We start from the raw sequence: 24827 nt of genomic DNA on the forward strand, positions 1-24827 counted from the left end.
AACAGAAGAGGTCAGGAGGAACAAACGAAGAAGAGAAAATGGCGAGCAGAAACATGCACTTCTGGAGCAATGAGGAGACAGAGTTCATGCTCATTCAGCTTAAGGAGTTGAATGTATTAAAATTCATGGAGGGGAGAAAAACACGCAATGGAGAACACGGAACTCATAACTTTGTTTACACGCTTGAATAGCTCTTCTTGACGACAACCGGAAGTGTACCAACACGATGGGGCGTGTAGCGCCACCTGTGGCTCGGGTGCACAATGTACCTCACACAATAGCTCGATTTCCTTGTGTGCATGTAGGATTGGATTTCTCTGGCACCCCTGCTGGGACCCTTTGCTCGATTACCGACAGCAGCTCGATTTGGATGTGCATGTAAACGTACTGACTCACTGCATAGTGAGTTCGGCATTTTGTAGCGCTGTCCGAATGTATAGTGAGAATTATTACACCCTATATAGTGGACTCATAGTATCCCACAATGTATCGTGAAAAGTCGTGTACAACCGATGCTCACTAAGCAAGCAGTATATACACCATCATGCATTGTGGCCAGGCTGAAAGAGAAAAAGGGGGAAGAAGGGGAGGAAAAAAAGTGTTGGGGTGAATAAACACATTATAAACGGACGTTCAAGTATAATTAAAAATAGTAAGAAAATAAGCTAAAATAGAATAAGACATAAAATACAAGATTAAAAGTTCTAGTCCAGAGCGAGGAATTAATCAAAAGCCTCAAATTTGATTTAATAAAAGGCAGCGGCGAAGAAGAAAGGATTCAGCCTTGATTTAAAAGAACTGAAAGATGCAGCAGACACAAAATACTTTGTATTGATTAAATGTAGGAAATACACTCAGTATAATATAGATTTATCACAAAAATGCATGCACGTATTTATTATTCTGAAAACCCACCAGCCGACTGATCTGGCACGTTTTAATTGTGCGACAGTAATGACGTAAATACCGGCGTGGTGGAGTAGTGTCTGAATTTTTTTTCCCCCATTTTACCAATGAGCTCACTATATAGTCCTCTATATAGAATTCCCCAGTTGTGAATGAGCGAGTGATTTCGGACACAGTGAACATTTCTGTTTTCACCATCGATATTTTATGCCTCATGTTTAACTGTGCATATCCTCTCTCTGGTTGTGTACATCATATTTATATTGGATATATCATAAGCCAGGATCTACTACATGCAGGGGGATGCATGTAGTAATCCAAAATGTGTAAATTATTGATTTATTAATCTACTTATTTATTGTTTTCATCTTTTACTACTTTTTTAGGCAGTAGTTCTATATATTTTTATCCTTATCTTTGTCTGATCTATTCTTTGGCTGCTGTGATGAGTGAATTTCCCCTTTGGGGATTAAATAAAATTATATCTTCTCTCTTAACAAGCCAAATCGGCACTTCGCTAATCAGACCAGAGTGGGGAAATTAAATTTAAACTATATATACACACACACACACAGTACCAGTCAAAAGTATGGACATACTTTCTAATTCAACGTTTTTTCTTTATTTTTATGAATTAAAAGGTCACTTCAATGTCTTAAAGTGCCATTCCACCATTGGATGTATTCTTTGGCATAAAATACAATATATTTTGACAACATATATAAATGGTGTCACTAGATAGAGAAATCTTTTAGCTTCAAAATGATATATCAAACACAATTTTTTGACAACGACAAGTATATTAATTTTGCGACCAAAGTCACCTAGCCTTTTAATTTCCGCGCATGATGTCATCGGCAGGTTCCCCTTCTTGTGTACCACGTGACGTGTGACGTGGCACATATCATCAGCAATGGCGGATAGAACGCGATAAAAATAATACCAATAAATCTAGCTAATACCAATAAATCTAGCTAACTGAAAGATTAACTCAATTTTTTTCGCAATTTTTTTGGCCCCCATATACGAGGAGTAATGACTCTCTCACTTTGGGGGTTTCCTGGTCTAAAAATAGACCGACACGTGGTACACAAAAAGGGGAACCTGCTGATGACATCACGTTTCACTACCGCGCGGAAATTAAAAGGGTAGGTGACTTTGGTCGCAAAATTAATATACTTGCCGTCAAAAAATTATGTTTGATATATCATTTTGAAGCTAAAAGATTTCTCTGTCTAGTCATCTCATCTCATTATCTCTAGCCGCTTTATCCTTCTACAGGGTCGCAGGCAAGCTGGAGCCTATCCCAGCTGACTACGGGCGAAAGGCGGGGTACACCCTGGACAAGTCGCCAGGTCATCACAGGGCTGACACATAGACACAGACAACCATTCACACTCACATTCACACCTACGGTCAATTTAGAGTCACCGGTTAACCTAACCTGCATGTCTTTGGACTGTGGGGGAAACCGGAGCACCCGGAGGAAACCCACGCGGACACGGGGAGAACATGCAAACTCCACACAGAAAGGCCCTCGCCGGCCACGGGGCTCGAACCCAGGACCTTCTTGCTGTGAGGCGACAGCGCTAACCACTACACCACCGTGCCGCCCTCTGTCTAGTCATGTTGTCATAAAATATATTGTATTTTATGCCAAAGAATACATCCAATGGTGGAATGGCACTTTAAAGTAAGGATGGATGTCGTTTTTCTTTACTTAATTGAGCGCTTCTTGACGCAATATGGATCAATACAGTTGTGGAATAGGGCTGTTTACTGTATTTTTATTTACTGTTTGATCTGAAATCCATTAAGGAGGCAAGAAATCGGAATAATTAACTTTTGACGAGGCAAACCTGTTAATTGAAAAGCATTCCAGGTGATTACCTCATGAAGCTGGTTAAGATAATGACAAGTGTGCAAAGCGTTATCAAAGGTAAACGCTGGCTACTTTGAAGAATCTAAAATATGAAACTTTTTTTTTTTAAACACTTGTTTACCATATAATGTCGTGTTATTTTAGAGTTTTGAGGTCTTCAGTATTGTTATACATTGAAAAGGCATGTGATTGGCAGCAACAAGCCACAACGGTTCATTTTGTTAAAATAAAGACTTGCTAAACTGTGACAAGTTTTGTTTTGTTCCCCCTTGACTACTGATTGGTTCTGAAACAGTATTTTTTGAGCGTTCTGTTTGAAATACCTTGCCGGGTTCACATCCAGACCGTGGTCTGCCAGTTTCATGACTCCGGGCCTAAATTCTTGACAATTACCCTTAATTTGTTTCACTTGACCAGGGTTCTGCAAATGTTTATAAACATGACAGATTAAACTGTTGTTCCTGCCAAGGAATACATTTACATTGCACCTTAAAACACTCGTACCCCTTTTCCACCAAATCAGTTCCAGGGCTGGTTCGGGGCCAGTGCTGGTGCTGGTTCACAACTCATTCAACTTGCGAGCCAGCTGAGAACCAGTTTGCTTTTCTATAGCTCGCGGTGCTAAGCGGAGCCACGTCATTACGTCGCTGTATACCGTATTTATCCTTATAGAAGCGCCCTCCCTATTTGACGCGCCTCCACGATTTTCAGAGCTAGAATAGTATTTACCAACCATTTTCTTCATTTAACAAACTTTAAATCCAACAAACCACAACAGAGACGTTCAATTTCACCACTGATTTTTTTTTTTACCGGAAATCGCGTTAGTAAACATGGACAGTATAAAATACGGACATTCACTCTGCTGCGGATATCAATACGGGTGGAGACGTACCTTTTGTTTGCACCACTCTTGTACACGTTTACGGTGAACATTAAATGTTTTTGCAGCTAAGTGTTTGCCTTTCTGCTCTGCCAGTTCTACAACCTTTAACTTAAAACTAGCGGTGAAGGATCGTTTTGAGGACGACATTTTGTTTTGTGAGCTCATAAACATCGACGATGACGTGAATTGTGACGTCACTACAAATAGTTTACTTACCAATGTTATCCTTATAAGCGAGCTGGACATTGTTTAATTGACTTTTTGGACATATAACTATTTTCATGTGTTTCAAAATAAATGTTTTAAATTCCGATGATTTTGTCATGTTCGATTTTTGTCATTTAAGGGTCGAAATTGACGCTCCCCCTTCATGTTTTGCATCGCGCCCGGGCGCGTTCATTAGGATAAATACGGTACGTCAGTTACGGTGCTACGTTTACATAAACCTTGGCGCAAATATCAAAGGAAAAAACAACACGGAAGAAGCAGCAGTGGCAACAACGACAATAATAATGGATGACTTCGCGTTTGTACAGCTGCTGCTTCTCATCGCTTAAAAATGGCGATCTTTCGCGGTCTTGTTATTGTTGTTGGTCTTAACAACTCCGCCCCCCCGCTGACGTAAGCGGTTCTTTCCTCTGGCCCAGCAGAGAGTTGGTGCTAGCCTGGAACCGGTTTTTCTGGCCCCAGAGCCAGTTCTTTGTCAGTGGAAACAGAAAACCCGGTTCCAAACTAAGCACTGGCCCCGAACCAGCCCTGGAACTGCTTTGGTGGAAAAGGGGCAACAGAGATCCGGGGCCTTTCAGACAGGTTGAGGCAGTCTGCTACACCTTGACATTTTTAAGTTTTTCATCTAACTAAAAGCATCTATGCAAAAGTGGCACATATGGTGATATTCTAGAAAACCTCAACAATAACAATATGAGAGTAAAGTAAATGTAATGAAATTAGTTTTTATTAAAATTCAGTGTAAACACAACTAGACAAAAACCTATTTTCAAAGGTCTTCAAATCTTGTAAAAAAACAAACAAACAAAAAAACACTATAAATATATCTAGCCAAGACTTTTGAAGTTTGAACCTTGTAAACATAAGTATTGGCTACATAAAAGTAAGAGCATTCAGTAATGTTATGTAGTTTCAATACAAATTGCAAAAAAAGTCAAACTGAAGCCAGTGGCTATTTCAAATGAATACCGATTAGATGGGTGTATCACACCTGTAACTGCCCCCACCCCCCGTCACTGTCCATGTGGTGTTGGCAGTCAATCCGTCAATGGCTGTCTTTGTCTTGTCAATGGCTCTGCCAGGGCACTGTTGTTACCTTCCCCCAAAGCTTTGCAAGCTACTGCAAAGAAAGTAAGTGTCTATAGACCCTTCCCACGTGACGTCACGACAAACGCGGCCGCCATTTTGGACATGTACTACCAGTAGTCTACCACAGCCAACAACAAGGAACGACAGCGAAGCATCAAAAGGAATATAGCCATCAAAGAAAGTTTTTACTTTCAGCAAGACTTCCATCATGCCATTATATTGTTGTGCACCTGGATGTAGTAACCATCAACACACAAGGCAAGGTTTATCATTTTATCGGATCCCGACAGATGCTGACCGACGGAGAAGATGGATGGTCTCTAAAATATTGGCAAAATGATGTTTATTGACATAGCAATCGTGTGTAACGGGAAGTATTTGCATATCCGAAGTGTTGTGTTTACATCAAAGATAAAATAAACCGATATGACAACGGCTGCTGCTGCCAGGTTGGGGGCACAAACTAGTAGAAAGGAAGTGTGCCAACAGTGCCAACACACTTCCTTTGTGGTTGATTCTGCTTTAAGTTAAGGTGCATTTAATTATTCGTCTGCTGTGGGTTTGGAATCGGTAGCCTGACCGATTCGTTCATGTTTGTGGTGCCATTTGTTTGTTGACGCGTGTTGAAATGGAAGATTGGTTGTTGACATGATTTCCAGTGATGCTTTGGTGCTGCTGTGGATCAGATGTGTTGAGTAGCCTGTTTTTTTTTCTTGTGTGTGGTATCATTGTTGACGCGAGGTTGTTTTTTGAACATGCCAATGTGGACTGGGTTGGAGAAAGTAATGGCAAATAGTGAGTGCACAAACCATAGAAGGTAAACTGTACACAGCGCCAGGGCAGTGTGACGGTATGTCTACCTTTAGATTGTGTTAGCTTATCAATGAACACACTCGTCACTCGACGAGTTTCATGTCTTTACGACAGATACTTAAATGTGTGTTAGGTATTATTGTTGCAGTCTAAGCAGTCATTGTAGCAGCTAGATGAGCGAGAACCAAAAGGGTCTGTGCCATAAACCGTTATTTCTTCATGTCCAAAATGGCGGTCGCGTTTACGAAGGTCACGTGAGTGAAAAGGGTCTATAGATAGTCTTCACATGACGTCACAGAGTCGGGGATTCCCTAGTGGCGGCCATCTTGCGGGTCAAGCTTACCGTACGGGTGACTGAGCACACATTGTAACAGGCTATTTAAAGCTAGCAATGGTGCACACCTGTTGTATTCATGGCTGTCGTAATAGGTCCGATGATGACGTCAAGCGGAGCTTTTATGGAATTCCCACTGTACGGGAGCACGAAGGCGAGCAAACAAAGAAACTCAGCATACAAAGGAGAAATCTATAGCTTGCGAGAATCAACCGCAAGGATTATCAGCCTTCCAAACACAGCAAAGTCTGCTCCGATCATTTTATAAGTGGTAAGTTGTTTAAATCAACAATCAATTGTGTTTAAGTTTGTTTTTGGAAACCAAAACATCATGTGAACACTCTCTGGAGAATGCCTAACTGGAACCGCTGAGTGTACGTTTACATTGTAATGTACACTGAATATCGCTCGTATGTCACGTTTCTATTTGAAACTTGTCACTTCACTCACGCAAGGGTAATTTTTGAAAAATATTTTACGTCTATTCTGTATGATTTGATTTGGGATGTGTTTTGGCGGATGCCGCCTGAATCGCGCAGATCCGGTTTTTTTTTTTTAGGGGGGGCGTTGGAGTGTATGATTATAATTTCAAAGTAAATTCTGTATTAAAATTACTAAATAAGCAAATCCGTTACAGTCCATGAAACAGGAAGTATAAGGATGAGAAAAAAAACAGTTTAAATCGGAAAGCTGCGCACATTTGCGCAGCCCGAGCGGTGTGCAGGACTGCGCAAATGTGCGCAGCTTTCCGATTTAAACTGTTTTTTTTTCTCATCCTTATACTTCCTGTTTCATGGACTGTAACGGATTTGCTTATTTAGTAATTTTAATACAGAATTTACTTTGAAATTATAATCAGACACTCCAACGCCCCCCCAAAAAAATCGGATCTGCGCGATTCAGCCGTGAAAAAGGCGGCATCCGACAAAAGGCACGCTGTGAATATATAAAGTTGTATAGATCAGACAGCCTTTAAAGTTTGATGAAGTCAGTTTCAGGCTTTGGAGCAGGCTTTGGCAGTTTCAGGCTTTGGCAGCCCTGCATAGTCACTTGAAAATGCATCTTTGTCCACTTCGTAGGGGTCAATTCCCCCAATCAAGGCCAGTTTGGCTGCATACCGTTGTCGTGAGATGTCGTCTAATGTATCTATATACTTCTGTTTGCTTGATTTTGCCGACATTGATCTTTATTTTAGAAAACTGACTATATAACTTCATAAATTCGTCCGAGATAAAGTAGCCGGTAATGGCGATGGTCCGTTTTGTTTGCCCCACAAGATGGCGGCTGGAGGGCGTTCCCCGGAATGCCGTGACGTCAGTGAAAACTATCTATTGCCCCTTTTCCACCAAATCAGTTCCAGAGCTGGTTCGGGGCCAGTGCTTAGTTTGGAACCGGGTTTTCTGTTTCCACTGACAAAGAACTGGCTCCGGGGCCAGAAAAAACGGTTCCAGGCTAGCATCAACTTTTTGCTGGGCCAGAGGAAAGAACCGCTTACGTTACGGGGCGGAGTTGTTAAGACCAACAACAATAGCAAGACCGCGAAAGGTCGCCATTTTTAAGTGACAAGAAGCAGCAGCTGTACAAACGCGAAGTCAGCCATTATTATTGTTGTTGTTGCTTCGATGTTCGCGCCAAGGTTTATGCAAACGCAGCGACGTAATTGACGTATACAGTGACGTAACTGACGTGGCTCCCCTTAGCACCCCGAGCTATGAAAAAGCAAACTGGTTCTCAGCTGGCTTGCAAGTTGAACGAGTTGTGAACCAGCCCTGGAACTGATTTGGTGGAAAAGGGGTAACTGTGGCTCTCTGCTCCCATGTACAGTCTGTCATAGGCAACCTCGTTCCAAGTGTGTCCAAATCCAAAAGAGCTTATAAAAATCCTCTTCAACTGTACATACTCAATAAATTGGTGCGTTGGTCATAGTCTCTCCTCAAAGTTTCTCAGTTGGTATGTAAACAAGTGAACATGTGGACTTGTTTATACCGGTGAAATGGGGCATGTTCTCACCCAGTCCTGCTAGACAATGACCCAATGACGCTATTGATTGCCCGAGTGCTTAGCATCTGAATAGCTGAGGGGTGTGTCATTAAGAAGCTGCTACTGCCTAGAGAGCTGAAAATCCTAAGATTTCTTTTTATTGTCTTTACAAAGAGCCATCGATAAAAATTAAACACACGTTTGAAAACTAGAAGATTCAAGGTTTCTAATGGTATCACTTGTATGTCTCCAGGACAAAAACTTGCATAGCTTCAGATGTGTACTTGGAACAGTCCTCAATATCCCCCAGGGGGGAGAGCACATAGTTGGTGCAAGTTGGACATCCATCCTGAGGGAAGCTGAAGAGAAAACTCGCGAGTGACAGCAATTCAACAAATGTCACGTGCGCAGCACGTTATGACCCATAACCACACCGAAGGTTGTTCTGAGAGACACAAGACACTCGCCTTCGAAGAATGTGGCATCCAGTATAGAATGGAGCTAGTGTATAATTTATTCACCACTTGTACACTCACCACTAGTGTGCGCAGACAGAGTGTGCTGGCTGGAGCACGAGGGTCCAGAGCAGCCTGCAAATCCCACACTTTAATCTTCCTGGAGAGAGAAGCAGAAAAATGTGCTGAAATTGTTGCATTGAAATCACCATTTGCATGAAGCATCCATGCTAAAAGAACAAGAACAGACATTCTATCCACATTCACTGGATATGAGCAATCACACACTCTGATTGGCTATTCTACTACTAAGCCATCAGCTCGTATACAGCGAGTCGAGAAAAACAAAATGGTGGACCGTGTTGCTCAACCAACTGAGGACGAAATAAAAACTACTAGAAAACAAAACCACAAAAAAAAAAAGTTATTTGATGGTAAGAACGTATCTTTTTTTTTTATTTTTCAAGAATTATTATAGCATTTTTCAATCAACTTTGAACACCTTCACTTCCTTTATAAAGTTTGAAGTGTAATTTTTGATAATACGCGTTTTCATTGATCAACCGTTGAAGTAAAGCTTGTCAAATTTGAATACTTTACGACGCATGTCTGCAATTCATCACGTGTCCGCTAAGCGGAAATGATTTTGTAGAAAGTTTTTAAATTTATCAAATTCGCAAAAAATAAAAATGCTCCGTTTCTCAAAATCCAGTGAAAGTGGATATAATAAAACAATTATTCGACTCGATTTCGTGGAATAATTGTTAATTAGCTAATACACATTATCTAGTGGGACTTGTAGAATCAGTAGTCAAGTTAGTGCAGCAATTTTCTCAGCAAACATTAAAGGAGAACTGAAGTCAGTCATTTTTAAACTTGCTTTATTTCTTAATTAACGTGTTATTCGATTACGTTTTCGGTTTTAGTAACCTTATATCGTGACTCGTACTGGCAACTAACTGCAATTAAATATTATACTTATCGGCCTAGTCGGTTTTTAACCATGTTGTATTTAGTTCGTTTGGTCCACGGCAGGCGTCGCTTATCCGTGCGATCTTCACGAGACTTTGAAACGTGAAGTGTCAGCCAGGTGTCAGCGCCACCATTTTGAAAACTGTTTTCCAAACGAAATATTGCACAAAAACGAGTTTAAATGACGATCACTGCCGACTTTTTTCAAACTTTCCTGATTGCTATCAAAACAAACAAAACTTCCAGCTTGATTACGTCAGCATTCGAAAGAGGGCGCGTGCGTCTTTTGACAACGTTGGCAGATGTCGGTCACTTTGATTTCCGCTGTACGTTTTACTTCCGTCCTACGATGTCTCGCACAGGTCTCAACGAATCTCGTTTACGGCCGCTGCTTTGCCATATGGACTGATATATTACAGAGCATATTTCAAACACTCATAACTTGCTATAGCAGCGACAAAATAGCGATCAAAAATGCATTCCGATATTTAATAAAATGAGAAATAGAATTTTGATTTAAAAAAAAAAAAAAAAGTTGCCTTCAGTTCTCCTTTAAGCATCTACATTAGCTTGCTAGATAACTACAGAACTACAGGTCACAATGTATAATGGATTTAGACGGTCAGGTTTTATCGACTGGAAGAAGTTTAAACATAAAGGTGTTCGTTACCCGTCGTATGCTCCACTGACGATCCTCTTGTTGTCAAACCGAATGCACCGAACGAGTTCCTCGTGACCTTCCAAGACTCGCAGACATGCCCCACACTCAATATCCCACAATCTGCATGACACACGTATATCAGGATATCCAGCCTTAATATACTCATATAACGTAATATTTCTTTTTACAGCACAAACATACAGTACATTCATTTCGCCCACTTAATTCCTAACAGACTTCATACACAAGTATCTCTGTAACAAGCAGACGCATGCGTATGCGCACACACACACACCGTATGGTGTTGTCTGAGGAACCGCTGACCACCAGTCTGTCTCTGTACTGGAGGCAGGCAATGCCTCGCTTATGTCCATTTAGCGTTCGGACAAATTCACAGGTACTGGTGCTCCACACCTAAAACACAAACCACACACACGTGACATCAGGACAGCAATCACAATCATGACCAGGGTATAAACAAATATTAAAAAAAAAACAGTACAGGGCAATTCCATGTAAATGTCAACCTCACCATGCAAAAATAAAGCAACATGTAATACATCAAAACCACTCCCAGAGATCTCACCTAGGCCTGCATTTTACAGATGTGAATAAGTTGAACCAATTTGTAACCAACCTAATATGTCACTGTCAGTCTTTCTTTCTTATAATGTAAAACCCAAGCTAAAATCAACTTTGATCATGTACAATTCTATATTATTGCCACAAGCCACAGAAATGTATGCTAAAATCCACAAAACAGCAAAACAATAGCCATCCTAAATATTATTTAAGAACTTTGATAGTTTTAGCTGATATTTAGAGAATTTTTCAAATGGTTATGGTGGTTAAATTGCTGATTTTCTAAACATATGCCATGTCTATTTCAGACGCGTCACATCCATAACGGAATTTCGTCACATCCATAACGCTGACTTTTCCTTCCGAAACTCTGCATGAAACACAAAATATTTTATACAAAGATTTTTTAATATTCACCTTGGACCCCTCTATCAAATGGATATCTCCATTTCGACATTAGGTTTACAATTTCACAGAGTTTGATAAAAATGTACAGTCACCCAAGAAAAGTGATACTTTTTCTGTCACATCCATAACGCATCTTTTATTGGCATTTTCTGGCATGCCCTAGATGTACTATGGGAATTGTTCTTGTTCTATCACTTCTCCAGTATGGTACAGCCTTAAAATATGCAACACCTGTTTAAATACTGGGAGACAATAAAACATGCACTGGGTCATTTGTTGCCATTTTGAGTTCAAGTGTCACGTCCATAACGCTGGAATTGCTCTACAATAGGTCAGCTAATACAAGTATAATTTAAAAAAAAAAAAAGGGAGTGCATAAACTACATTTTTATAATGTATTTAAATTAGTGCTGTCAAAAATGTCGCGTTATTAACGCGTTAACTTGACTCAATTTTAACGGCGATAATTTTTTTATCGCGAGATTAACGCTCTGACACATGATGTAGGTTTTTCATAAGCTTTTGAAACTGCCAGGAACTTGGAACAGAGACTTTGCTTAGGAAAAACGATAGCAGCTAGACTGTAATGCCACGCCCCGCACAGCCAGAGTCCTCTGCCCTCCTCCCCCAAAGAACCAGCGCGGGCAGGGCGCGCTAGTAGAGATGGGATTTATGGCTCTTTGATGGGATCCGCATCTTTGTGATCCGTTCTTTGAAAAGAGTCGTTCAAAAGACTGGCTCATTTGGCTCTTCTTAAATACTTATTCAGTTTTAAGAAGACAGCGTCTAAAGAAGCCAGATCCCTCTGAACTGTAAACTCAATGCTATCCCAGAAATCCTTCCTGTAATATGCAAATTTGGCCGCCTCTGATTGGACAGCGCGACGCATCAACAGGCAGAAAGTGTAAAAGTACAAAATGTGTTAAGTGAGCTGAAACAGTAAAGATCAGATTCAATGCAATATTTATCAACGAACAACTTAAAGCTAATATAATAGTGTACTTTATATTATAATCAAGCATGTCAAGCCTACCGTCACTGTGTAACCTGTCTCTCTGATTAGAGTTGTAGACTAACTCAAGCAGTAGATCACTACACTCATGGTTCTTTTGCTAGCCCCCGTGCTTGGCTTAGGTTTTACTTTGCAGTGGCTGTGTCAAGACGTGTTATGCTTTGCAATAAAAAAAAACAACAACATTGGTACAAAGCAAGCCCATTCACTTTTTTATGCTGATAAGAGAATTATGATGGTTTTTCATGTGACAAAAATGTGCGATTAAATTGCGATTAATCACGAGTTAACTATGACAGTCGCGACATTAATCGCGATTAAATATTTTAATCGCTTGACAGCACTAATTTAAACCTTTATCTAGCAACTTGCAACATGAGTATATGGTCATATACATTTAAGGAAATAACATTTATTACATTTTAATACTGGTTTGTTTATTCCCTGTTTACTAAAATCACCTCGTGTCTGTTCAAACTTAAAATTAAATATAAAAATGGTGCATCTAGTTGACATTTTGTATAAAATGGATCATCAAAGCCCATCTTCAAATTTAAAAAACAAACAAACAAAAAAAAACCCCAAACTTATTTTTTCATAATTAAGCCATTGTTGTATTTTTACTTTTATAGTTCTGTCTCCTGAGGCTGAGACGATGTATTTGTCATCAAAGTCGACGACATTGACGGCGGCCCGGTGGCCCACGAGCACACGCCGCAGGCTGATGTCAGTGGCGGAGGCCATGTCCCACACTGCGATGGAGCGATCTTTAGAACATGTCACCATCAGGCCATTACAGAAACGTAGGTGAAGGACTGCCTCGTTGTGGTGGATCAGAGTGTTCAGAACTTCCCCGGAATTCGCATCCCAAACCCTGGGAGAGGTTGAGAGAAGCAAAAACCAGAGTGTTGTCTTTAAACTGTTACAAAATGTTTAAAAAAAAATTGCTGCTACCATAGCCATAGCATATATACATGTTATCAAATATACTCCTCTCATCTCTTGCAAGCATCATGAAGCTGTGAGCAGCATCAGGGGCTTGTAGTATTTTGGTTACCAATTTTGTTTACTGCGTTTTGTTCAAAATACAGTGCTGTGAACTATATTTTCAATATAGTAAGAAAGCACTTGTTCATGAATTGTCTTAGAAGCATTATTTAGTACTAATGAACACATTGTGTTTCACAAGTGTAGTGTAAAGACTCTAAAATAAAAAAAATTACATTAAAAAATTAAAGCGAATAGCAGAAGTTTGACCAATACTTTTAACTTTTACTCTTGGTTTTCACAAAGGAGCCGATTTATTCCCACATGGGACTTTTATAATTGCAAACCGAGCGGATCGCTCAAAAGATTCCAACATCTTCGCTGCCTTCGAGTTTTTGTTGAATGACTGGAATTCTTAGTGTAAATATTTGCCAAAAAGCTAAAAAAAAAAAACTCCGCCCGTTATAAAACCTTTCATTTGACCTTTCAGAAGGACCAAACTAAAGCTGTGATAATCAAAAGGTAAGTTTTCTTAAAATAAACACCACTTACTTGATATCAAATCAGCAGCCTTGGTAAACCACGAGGTGAATTTCGTTTATCTTTTTATCTGCCGATTATCTTCTGATACTACGAAGTTATAACGAGGTTTTCCCTTATTTCGTTTCCAGTTCTGACTGGTTCCGAAGTTTATCAAGAAGTAGAACGGGTAATCGAACTTGACAAGTGCTGATTGGTTACGAAGTTTCGCTACTGTTACACTCATTCTTACAACACGATGACATAGTGGCTTCGCCACTCGTTCTTGTGTACCTCTGATAACGCGAGATCAACTGTTCGTATCGTGAGATCACGATGCACCGTTCTGATGATTGTAATGCTTATGCACAGTACGCTATTGTTACACTCATTCTTACAACATGATGACATAGTGGCTTCGCCTCTATGAGGCAGTAGCCATAAAGATGCTGCAGAAATCATGAAAGGAGTTTAAATTCAATTAAAAAAAGATTGCACAACCAGGGTTTCTGTAGAAAGCTTTACTGATAGCCTACATGGCCAGGTGACTGAAAGATTTGAGTCTAAATCCTTATAAATCGTATTAGGCTACATAAATTAGATTGTCGTAAACATACAACAAATGGTTTATAGATGAAATAAAGTTCAGCTAGTTTTACAAAGGATGAAAAGACAGGAGTTAAACTGAAAAGGTGAAACAAAAGGCTAAATTTTGCAAATAATTATTTGCAAACGTGTCACGTGTATATTTGTGTACCTGACAGTCGAGTCTGAGGAACCGGTGACTATTACTCTGTCATCATACTGCAGACACAAAACTGAACCAGTGTGACCTGTGAGAATCTTCAGACACTCCAGTGTGTGCTTATCCCAGATCTGACAGAGAGAGAGAGAGAGAGACATGCATGTTATTTACCAGCTGGGAGGTCCGTATGGTGAAATACCGTGACCGAGGCCCTCTGAGCCGAGGTCACGGTATTTCACCATACGGACCGACCTTAAGCTGGTAAATAATATATTTATTTTTTTCTTTACCAAATTCTAACAGAAAACGAGAGCGCCCGAAAGGGAAAACCGAGCTGAGCCGCCATTTTGAATCCTCATTCACGGCTGTAATGCAAATGGCTTCCTCCTCGGTATACAAGTGCACTTCCATGGCAGGAAAAAAACTACATTTTGCTGCCTATGTAGTCCCCTATTTATACAAATAGGAGTCATTCAGGATTCAGCCATGTTTTTGCTCGGCGTTAGCAACAGTTAGAGGTTTTTAGCTTTCTCCTGAAATGTTTTCTTTTATTTCTTCTTCCTCAGGGTAGTAAAACTCGCTTTCGCTGTGAACACTGTCGTTATCGCTGTCCATGCTGTAAAGTTAATGCTACTCTCCTGAGAAATGCGAAAATAAACTTTGACAAAAATTGCTACTATGTTTGTTACTGTGAACGAGCGAGTCGCCAGAGGTCCGTATCCGGGGTCCGTAACTGGGGTCCGCGTCGTAGGATACGGACCCGCTCGCCAGCCAATCAGAGCGCAGGATTTGATGGAAACCGGACCGCAAAAAAAATAAAGACACGGTATTAGTAAGCATCATGGGTTACGTGACTAAATACAAACATTAAGATATTCTTCTGAAAAGCAGCACTTCACTCCCACACACCTTAATGGAGTTGTCTCGGAGGCCGCTGATGATCTTGTCGTCATCATACTGGAGGCAGTAAACCCCTTTGCTGTTCTCTGATCTGCACTGGATCCTCTGCAGGTTGTGTCTGCCACAGCGCCAGTTTGCTTCAATCGTCTAAACACGCACAGAAATGAGATGACAGACAGAAGGAGACGGTTCTCATTACAGCCCATGTATAGATACTACTACTAATAATAATAATAATAATAATAACTGCTCACCTCAATGTCCTGTATAATTTTAGGGTAGAGTGAGCGATAGTATGAGTTGGGTGGGACTTCATTTGTGCGGTTTTTGAACAAGTACTTCTCCCTGGAAATGGGCAGGAAAACAAAAAGTTATTTTATGTACATGCACTGCATTTTTCATCTAAAGGACATTGTTCATATTAAATCTGCTTATTTTCAATTAGGATACTGCCAAGGAACACCAGCTTTTAGAAAAGCAGCAGGGAGAATCTTCACGGGAACTAAGACGACAGTATTGTACGAGCTATCAGAACAATGCTGTGTTGACAGTTTAAAAAAAAAAAAAGACGACATGGTTTGACACCCCAGTATTTAAAGGAGAACTGAAGTCATTTTTAAACTTGCTTTATTTCTTAATTAACGTTATTCAGTTACGTTTTCGGTTTTAGTAACCTTATATCAGGGGTGGGCAATTATTTTTTTCCCTGGGGCCACATGAGAAACAGGAAATTTTGTGGAGGGCCGGACCAAAAGGCTGAACTAAATTCTGTATAATATTAATTGTATTTCTTTATATAAAGCAATAAATATCATTGTTTTTACAAGCTGCTAAGACTGGTAAGAGTATGGAAAAAATGAGGTTGCCTTACAAAAAATGTCATTTATTCAATCAAATTTCCCAAAACAATGGTTAACAAAATGTGAACGTTTGTACCTTTTTTTTTTTCAGTCACATTCACCCCAAAACACAATAAAGACATCACAATATTGTCTTTCTACTCCAAATATCAAGCAAGATACATCATATTATAATAATGATGCCCACATTTGTAGTCTAATCACCTCATTTGGTGCTTTTCGCTGGAGATCGGCTCCGGCGCCTGCTGGTGACGTCACACTATGTGATTGGCTGGACCGTTTGAAGGATGACGTACAAGTTTGTGGTTGGTCTGGACAAATTACGGAAGTAGTTATCGCGGGATTAGGTTTCGTGGGATTTCATGTCATTTTCATGTCGTGCGCATTGCGTTTTTGTTGAACACAACTTCAAAATAAAAGCAATGCACATTCAATCCATGCATGAGGTAAAATTAGAAAATGCGTTTATTTTGTAATTTCTCATTAACCTTACGTGGGCCGGTCAGAATGAACCAAAGGGCCAGATGCGGCCCACGGGCCGGAAAATGCCCAGGTCTGCCTTGTATCGTGACTCGTACTGGCAACTAACTGCAATTAAATATTATACTTAATCGGCCTGTTCGGTTTTTAGCCATGTTGAATTTAGTCCGTTTGGTCCACGGCAGGCGTCGCTTATCCGCGCGATCTTCACCAGACTTCGAAACGTGAAGCGTCAGCCAGGTGTCAGTGCCGCAATTTTGAAAACTGTTTTCCAAATGAAATATTGCACAAAAACGAGTTTAAATGACGATTACTGCCTACTTTTTTCAAACTTTCATGATTGCTATCAAAACTAACAAAATTTCCGGCTTGATTACATCAGCATTCGAAAGAGCGTCTTTTGACAACGTTGGCAGATGTCGGTCACTTTGATTTCCGCTGTACGTTTTACTTCCGTCCTACGACGTCTCGCACAGGTCTCAACGAATCTCGTTTACGGCCATCGATTTGACATATGGACTGATGCATTACAGAGCATATTTCAAACACTCATGACTTGCTATGGCAGCGACAAAATAGCGATCAAAAATGCATTCCGATATTTAATAAAATGAGACAAATAGAATTGTGGTAATAAAAAAAAAATTGCCTTCAGTTCTCCTTTAAGTAATACATGTTCAAACTCAGATATACAGAAGTGTTTGGAAAGGAAAAAACCCTGCTTGATCGAAACCAATTAATGTAGCCATCTAATGCGTCTACAGACAAATTTCAGTCAACCATCCATCATCTATCCTTGACTCGCAAGTGACGTCAAAGCAAAAATAGAAACCCGGATGTCGGCCATGTCAGTGGAGACACAAATGCGGGGTCAAGTGACATTCCATACAAAACAGTCATGCGTGCGCAACTCTCTTAGTTTTTCCACTGCTTTAAGTGTTCTTTTAGCTCTGCTGTATCTTTTTGCTGTATATGGTTGTGGTCACAAGAGTACTTGTGACTGTGGCATGTTCAGATTTTTTTAGAATTCCATCCCTGATTTGGAAAGAGGGCGAGGAAACTCTGAGGCTGAGTACGGCGAGGAGACGATGGGATCAGGACACTTTGTCCAATGATCATTTTGTCCAATCGTTAAGACATTTTGTCCAAAGCCTTTTCCATAAACACTATCAATTATTTTATATTCTGGTAATCCCTTTGAAAAAGCACAGTCTCGGGTCGGTAGGACCGCACCTCGGCCCGGGATTAGCAAACAAAACCCCCGTGAGAGCGCTGCTTGGCGCATGAAGATTTAATATGATCCAGCCAGAAACATTGATATGCAAGTGAACAGCTTGCAATGACAAGGGAGTGAACTCATCCCAGGGTCAGCAAGTGGCACGGGCCGACGTGGTTACCCCCCTTAGTACGCTGTTAAAGGCCAATTTATGCTGACAACGCAGTCCTCGCAGATGGCGTCTGCGTAGCCCCCCCCCTTCGCAGACGCTCTGCGCGCACCTCCCAAAAATTGTGACCACCGCGGAAGCCTCGCAGACAGCGTCGCAGACAAGAGGGCTCTGATTGGTCCACTCTACATCCGCTGTACACGCACTTCCGCTTCCCTACTTTCCCGGTTTGTTTTGTTTTCATGACCGCCATTTTTAAAAACACGAGCGAAGATGGAGCAGCACGAAGAGCGGTTGATCGAGGAAGTGAGGAAGTACGTACATCTATACGACTCCAGTTCTAGTCATTATAAGTAACCGGAGGATAAACACTCCACTAACCACACCCACCAACTACTCCTAGCGACTTCGCGCCCCCTTGCGTTGTGGCGGTGAATAACATCGCGCACGCCTATTACTCCCCGCTCAACGATAAATTACAACTGTCTGCGAAAAGCTATCTGCGAAAGCCTTGTCGCAAGAGCATGCAGAGGCCCTTAGTGTCAAAGCGCTCGTACTATGGCACACATTTGCTTTACAAAAGTGTGTTCCGCTTCGGTCAGATTCCATTGAGAATTCCTTTTTTCAAACAAACAAATACCTGAAATATAAAATAATTGACTGTGTATGAAAAAGGCTTTGGACGAAATGACCCGTGTTCGTACTCTATGGTCGGTAGAAGCGTCTTATCTTCAGAAATGTCTGACTTTTTTTAAATAACATGGGTCAAAAGCACACGTATCCATCTTCTCTTTGTATCGAATCTTTGCTTGATCATTCAACTTGTGGTAATACTGAGAAAATTCAGCATTGTTTACAGACACGCTTTCAGCGGCTGCCGTCCTAGTCGCTTGGCATCATGGCGGACGCTCATGACGTAGCACATTTTGATCACGTGGTTGCGAGTGCTTATCCGTCAGGGTCGCAGTGGAGGCTGGCACCAATCCCAGCTAGCTTTGGGCAAGAGGTGGGGTTCACCCTGGGCAGGTCACCATTCTCTCACAGGGCTAACACAGAGATGAACAACCATTCATGCTCATGGATAATTTAGAGCGGCCAGCTGACCTAATCCACATGTCTTTGGACTGTGGGAGGAAACCCACACAGGCACGGGGAGAACATGCAAACTCCACACAGAAAGACCTGAGTCAGCTGTGACGCTGGAACCCAGAACCTTATCGCTGTGAGGTGACAGTGCTAACCACTGCGCCACCCGTTTAAGCAATCGTAAAAGTTTATCGCAAGCCACAATGTGTGACATCTATCTAATAAACTTGATTTTTTTCGCTTTGTGGTTTTTATCAAATCCTGTGCTCTGATTGGCTGGCGAGCGGGTCCGTATCCTATGGTACGGACCCTGGTTACAGACTTCTGGCGACTCGCTCGTTCACAACAAACATAGTAGCATTTTTGTCAACATTTATCTTTTTTATAAGATTTTTATCAAAAATCTTAAATTTTTGCCAGCATTTCTCAGGAGAACAGCATTAATTTTACAGCATGGATAGCGATAACGACAGTCTTCACAGCGAAAGCGAGTTTTACTACCCTGAGGAAGAAGAAATAAAAGAAAACATTTCAGGAGAAAGCTAAAAACCTGTAACTCTTGCTAACGCCGAGCAAAAACATGGCTGAATCCTGAAGGACTCCAATTTTGTATAAATAGGGGACTACATGGGTGGCAAAATGTATTTTTTTTCCTGCCATGGAAGTGCACTTGTATACCGAGGAGGAAGCCATTTGCATTACAGCCATGAATGAGGATTCAAAATGGCGGCTCGGCTCGGTTTTCCCTTTCAGGCGCTCTCGTTTTCTGTTAGAATTTGGTAAAGAAAAAATAAATATATTATTTACCTAGTCTGGCTGACGTGACTTCAAAGCTCTGCGAGCATTTGGTCTGGCCAAGATATTATGCCCAACCGTTTCCCAGAGCCCGTGGTTGACCCGCCTCCCTGAAATGCCTCAGTTTGCTACTGGTCAAAGCCAGAAAAGGCTGTGACGAAGCTTAAACCAATCACATTACTCTTTCCTCTGATGTATGTGACGCGACGGGGCTAACTGGTAGATTAAACCATAGACATCCTATTATTAAACTCTTACCGAAGCCGGTCGGAAGCAAGGCGAAAACGTCCTTCCTTTCAATAAATACCTCCAGGGCTGCTCTTTGCTCCGTTTTCAATGAGAACTCCCCATTGAATGCTTTCAATACAGCATTCGTGAATGAAGCGCTTCCGGCATAGATTCTGTAAACAATCTATGGCTTCCGGTCGCAGTTCTACTACGTCAGTGCCTTGAACACGCCTCTACCCAGGGCCGTTGGAGATGCTCAAAGTTGATTGGTTCCTGATTTTTCGGGAGCTTGGAAGAGCTGTAGATAGCTTGCCTTGCCAGACTAAGCTCGCAACAGGTCCTCGTGTTGCGTCACGCTTAGGATGGGCGGGCCCAGGCTATTATTTACCAGCTGGGAGGTCCGTATGGTGAAATACCATGACCTCGGCCCAGAGGGCCTCGCTCAGTGCTTTCAAGACCTCGGTCATGGTATTTCATGATACAGACCTCCTAGCTGGTAAATAATATATATGTAAGACATCGAGTTTGATGTATGCAGACTGTATAACACCGACTGAATTGTATGCCATGATGCAAGTGAAGAATCAAACGTCGTCATCTATCTGTGCTGTTATAGTAGTAAACAATGAAGCGAAGCAAGAATGGGTTTAGTGCCAGTGCCATGTTGGTCAGTGCATCATTTCATGCTGCATTCCTATTGGTTGGTTAGTAGACGTAGGTGGCGGCACGGTGGTGTAGTGGTTAGCGCTGTCGCCTCACAGCAAGAAGGTCCTGGGTTCGAGCTCCGGGGCCAGCGAGGGCCTTTCTGTGTGGAGTTTGCATGTTCTCCCCGTGTCCGCGTGGGTTTCCTCCGGGTGCTCCGGTTTCCCCCACAGTCCAAAGACATGCAGGTTAGGTTAACTGGTGACTCTAAATTGACCGTAGGTGTGAATGTGAGTGTGAATGGTTGTCTGTGTCTATGTGTCAGCCCTGTGATGACCTGGCGACTTGTCCAGGGTGTACCCCGCCTTTCGCCCGTAGTCAGCTGGGATAGGCTCCAGCTTGCCTGCGACCCTGTAGAAGGATAAAGCGGCTAGAGATAATGAGATGAGATGAGATGAGTAGACGTAGGTCACGGCAGCAGAGTCGAGATCCTGACAACGGCCACGCTTAAACCTCTCCCACAGCGTGACTTGGACCACAGCCAAAGATGCTTCTTTCACATTCATCATCTATCGTCTGGGACAGCACAAAATCAGCGTATACCCAGCACAACGCACTGAAATTGAGATCTGGCGAAGGTTATAAAGCAAAAGTTTAGTCTGTTAAGGGCAGGAACATGCCTGCATGCACTATTCATGGCCAACATGAAAACCAGAAAAACAACCGGAGCTAAATATAAAACGTACCCCAAGGCCCCTGATTTCTTCACACCAAGTAGCGTTACTAATTTTGATGTCGAGTACCAAAACAAAACTTTGTCGACTGTGACAAAGTTTTCGCCCAGCTATGGCGCTCGACTTTTAAGCAGGAATAAAATCCGCATCACGTCACAGCCGCTTGGGAGAACAAAGATTTTCAACATCGAAAACGCAATCCACAGAGAATTCATTTACATCCTCCAGCTCACCATTGATGTCTTTCAGACAGGCCTTTCCACAGTGCATCAGTGCGCACCATCCTCTCAATGAGCTTCTTCCACAGCATGCCCTCCGAGATGACCCGGTGCCACTCGCGACACACCAGCTCAGCCGCGCACAGAGAACGGGCATCCAGAAACGACAGGATGTTCTCTGCTATGTGCTCTAGACCCCGCGCTGCAGAGACAAACACAATGGAGCAGACAAGTTCAATGGTTATCTCCCACCCAAATGAAGTTTGGCAGGGGATATAGAAACGTACGGAAGCCGCGAGAGGCCCTTCATATAATCTTTTTTTATTCACCTTGTTATCCCGAGATAACGACATAATTAATTCATGATCTCGAGAAAACAAAACAATTATTTCATGATCTCAGCTGGATCACTGTATCTCCGTCGGTAGAGACGAAGCCGGGCCAGTCTTCTGCGGAGGTGCCGTGGACTCATTTTGAAATGATCCCTTATTAAAAGACTTAATGCAATCTCTCCCTGTGTCAACCCCTGATCAAAATATTGCCTTATTAGGTGATCGATTATTCCAGACATTCTAATGACCAAAGTTGCGTCTATACAGAATGAGAAACGGCCCCAAAGTCAGCATATCACAAGTCTCTTGGCGCACCTGAATGAACCATTTCTCAGCTGTTTACTTGAGATCATGAAATAATTGTTTTGTTTTCTCGAGATCACGGAATAACGGTTTTGTTTTCTTGAGATCTTGAATTAGTTGTGTTGTTTTCTCGAGATCCTGAATTATGTCGTTATCTCGGGATAACAAGGTGAATAAAAAAAAAAAAAAAAAGATTATATGAAGGGCCTCTCGCGGCTTCCGTAGAAACGTGTTCCGTCCATCCAGTCATGTTTTCGTTTCCGGGCCATATTTTTAAAACTACTGAAGATCTCTTCATGAAACTTTGTATACATATCAAAGCAACATGTGAACTGGTGCCTTTTGCTATTTTGGATTTTTGGAAAAAAAAAAAAAGTGTATTTTTCAAATTTTTACATAAAAAGTAGATTTTGACTCCGTTTCTAAGAGCAATGTTCGTTTCCGGAGCATACAGTATATCCAAAACTATTCATGATACGGATTTGAAACTTGGTGTACATGTTAACAAGGTGATGTAGATGTGCCTTTTCATACTAAGAAATTTGAGAAATTTTAAATTTTTTATGTTTCCATGGAAACAATTTCAGACTTGGTCTCTCAGGTTAGTCTTAGGCGTAGGTTTTGTTTCCAGAGCAGAACTTGAAAACTATGAGTGGTATGGTCTTGAAAGTTGGTGTACGTCTTGATTAAGTAATGTATCTGTGCCTTTTGATACTAAGAAATGTGAGAATTTTTCATTTTTAGCTCACCTGGACCAAAGGTCCGGTGGGTTTATGCCATGGGCTGCTGAGATCAGTGTAAAGAGGTAGGGTTGGTTGGTTGGTTTACTGCAGCACAACTTGAAAAATGTGACAAATAATATCTTGAAACTTGGTATATAGTTGGTATACAGGGCGGGGGATATAGATCACTCTGTCTTCTTGTTAAAGTAGTTTTTCAGAGGATGACGGACCATAGTATAGCTGAGGAGTATTCTTCTCTAAAACACAAAGTGTTTGTCTGAATGTACATGGTAGAACACACACACAAAAAAAAAAAAGTTACCAACTAGTGTAGACACCTGATGATTACAGTGTACACAAGGGTGTGTGCAGATTTGAAAGCAGGATAAAAAGTCTCTCTGTAGCAGTGGGAAGTAGGAGGAGGTGTGTGTACCTAGCAGGGAGCTTTAGCGGTCTCTTTGTACTATGGGATTTAGGTAAGAGAGGAGCTTGTGTGTGGGTGTGTGTTAGGGGTGTAGCGGTGCACGTATTCGTACCAGACTGTTTCGGTACGGTGCAGATGTGAACCGAACGCAATCTTTAACAGTAATTAACAGTAGGCTTTTTATGCACGCAGGACATACTTCAAATCCGTGATTCCACACAAACGTATTAAATGGCAGACCATACATTTGTTAAAGTGATTAACCAGGAAATTTTGAAATTACGGAGTTATGAAATGCCATCATCATGCATTAATACAAGATGTTTGAGATGAAAAAAAATTAAGCGGACTTTAGCTTAAAAAAAATGTTAAAAGTTCTAACATCAGTCCATCGGGTCATTTCCCCAGGCGCAGCCATACTGGATTAACCAGATACATGGATGCATTAGGAGACGAAAATGAGGGCGGTGTGGAATCCTACGTCGCGCAGCGCATTTTCCTCATTCCGTCCTGGATCCAAGACGTTTAGCTGAGTGGCTTCATCAAAAGCAAAGCGAGAAAACTTTACTCCTGGAAAAAGCAGCAACTTGTGCAGTGAGCATTTTACAGAAGATTGTTTTGTGGAGGGCTTGTATAAAAGAAGAAAAATCAATCACTGTGAAGAAACGAGACAGAAACGCCAACTGAAGCCGGACGTGATCCCGACTGTTTCGCTACAAACCACCGGCAGCACGACAGCAGACCGTGTCACACGTCAAACAGATGGAAAATAAGCAGGTAAACTTATTTTTATTAAATAAATAGGCAATAAACTAGCCTCTACTTTATTTTGATTCCTTTTCTAATACATCATTTTTGTGGAGAAATGCAAACAAATTAACCGAGAAGTCATGCTAGACCATGATATATACGTTATTTACCAGCTGGGAGGTCCGTATCGTGAAATACCGTGACCGAGGTCTTGAAAGTACTGAAAGTCAGTATTCAAGGCTGAGGTCACGGTATTTCACCATACGGACCGACCTTAAGCTGGTAAATAATGTATTTATTTTCTTCTTTACCAAATTCTAACAGAAAACGAGAGCGCCCGAAAGGGAAAACCGAGCCGAGCCGCCATTTTGAATCCTCATTCACGGCTGTAATGCAAATGGCTTCCTCCTCGGTATACAAGTGCACTTCCGTGGCAGGAAAAAAGCTACATTTTGCTGCCTATGTAGTCCCCTATTTATACAAATAGGAGTCATTCAGGATTCAGCCAT

The 24827-nt window shown here is 41.5% G+C and overlaps 1 protein-coding gene across 4 annotated transcripts in view; it reads right to left on the bottom strand.

Annotated features, from left to right (window-relative positions):
* fbxw11a (F-box and WD repeat domain containing 11a) overlaps nucleotides 1–24827 on the bottom strand; it is a 74762-nt gene that overhangs the window by 3773 nt on the left and 46162 nt on the right. For all 4 annotated transcript variants that reach the window (XM_060915182.1, XM_060915181.1, XM_060915180.1 and 1 more), the window contains 8 exons: nucleotides 21803–21989; nucleotides 15614–15704; nucleotides 15369–15506; nucleotides 14472–14590; nucleotides 12833–13082; nucleotides 10502–10620; nucleotides 10216–10326; nucleotides 8655–8733 (listed from right to left, as the gene is read on the bottom strand). In XM_060915182.1, coding sequence (XP_060771165.1) covers nucleotides 8655–8733; nucleotides 10216–10326; nucleotides 10502–10620; nucleotides 12833–13082; nucleotides 14472–14590; nucleotides 15369–15506; nucleotides 15614–15704; nucleotides 21803–21989 — 1094 coding nt within the window. The remainder of the gene's footprint in view (nucleotides 1–8654; nucleotides 8734–10215; nucleotides 10327–10501; nucleotides 10621–12832; nucleotides 13083–14471; nucleotides 14591–15368; nucleotides 15507–15613; nucleotides 15705–21802; nucleotides 21990–24827) is intronic.

Source organism: Neoarius graeffei, chromosome 2 (genome assembly GCF_027579695.1).
Source record: "Neoarius graeffei isolate fNeoGra1 chromosome 2, fNeoGra1.pri, whole genome shotgun sequence".
Classification (NCBI taxonomy): domain Eukaryota; kingdom Metazoa; phylum Chordata; class Actinopteri; order Siluriformes; family Ariidae; genus Neoarius; species Neoarius graeffei.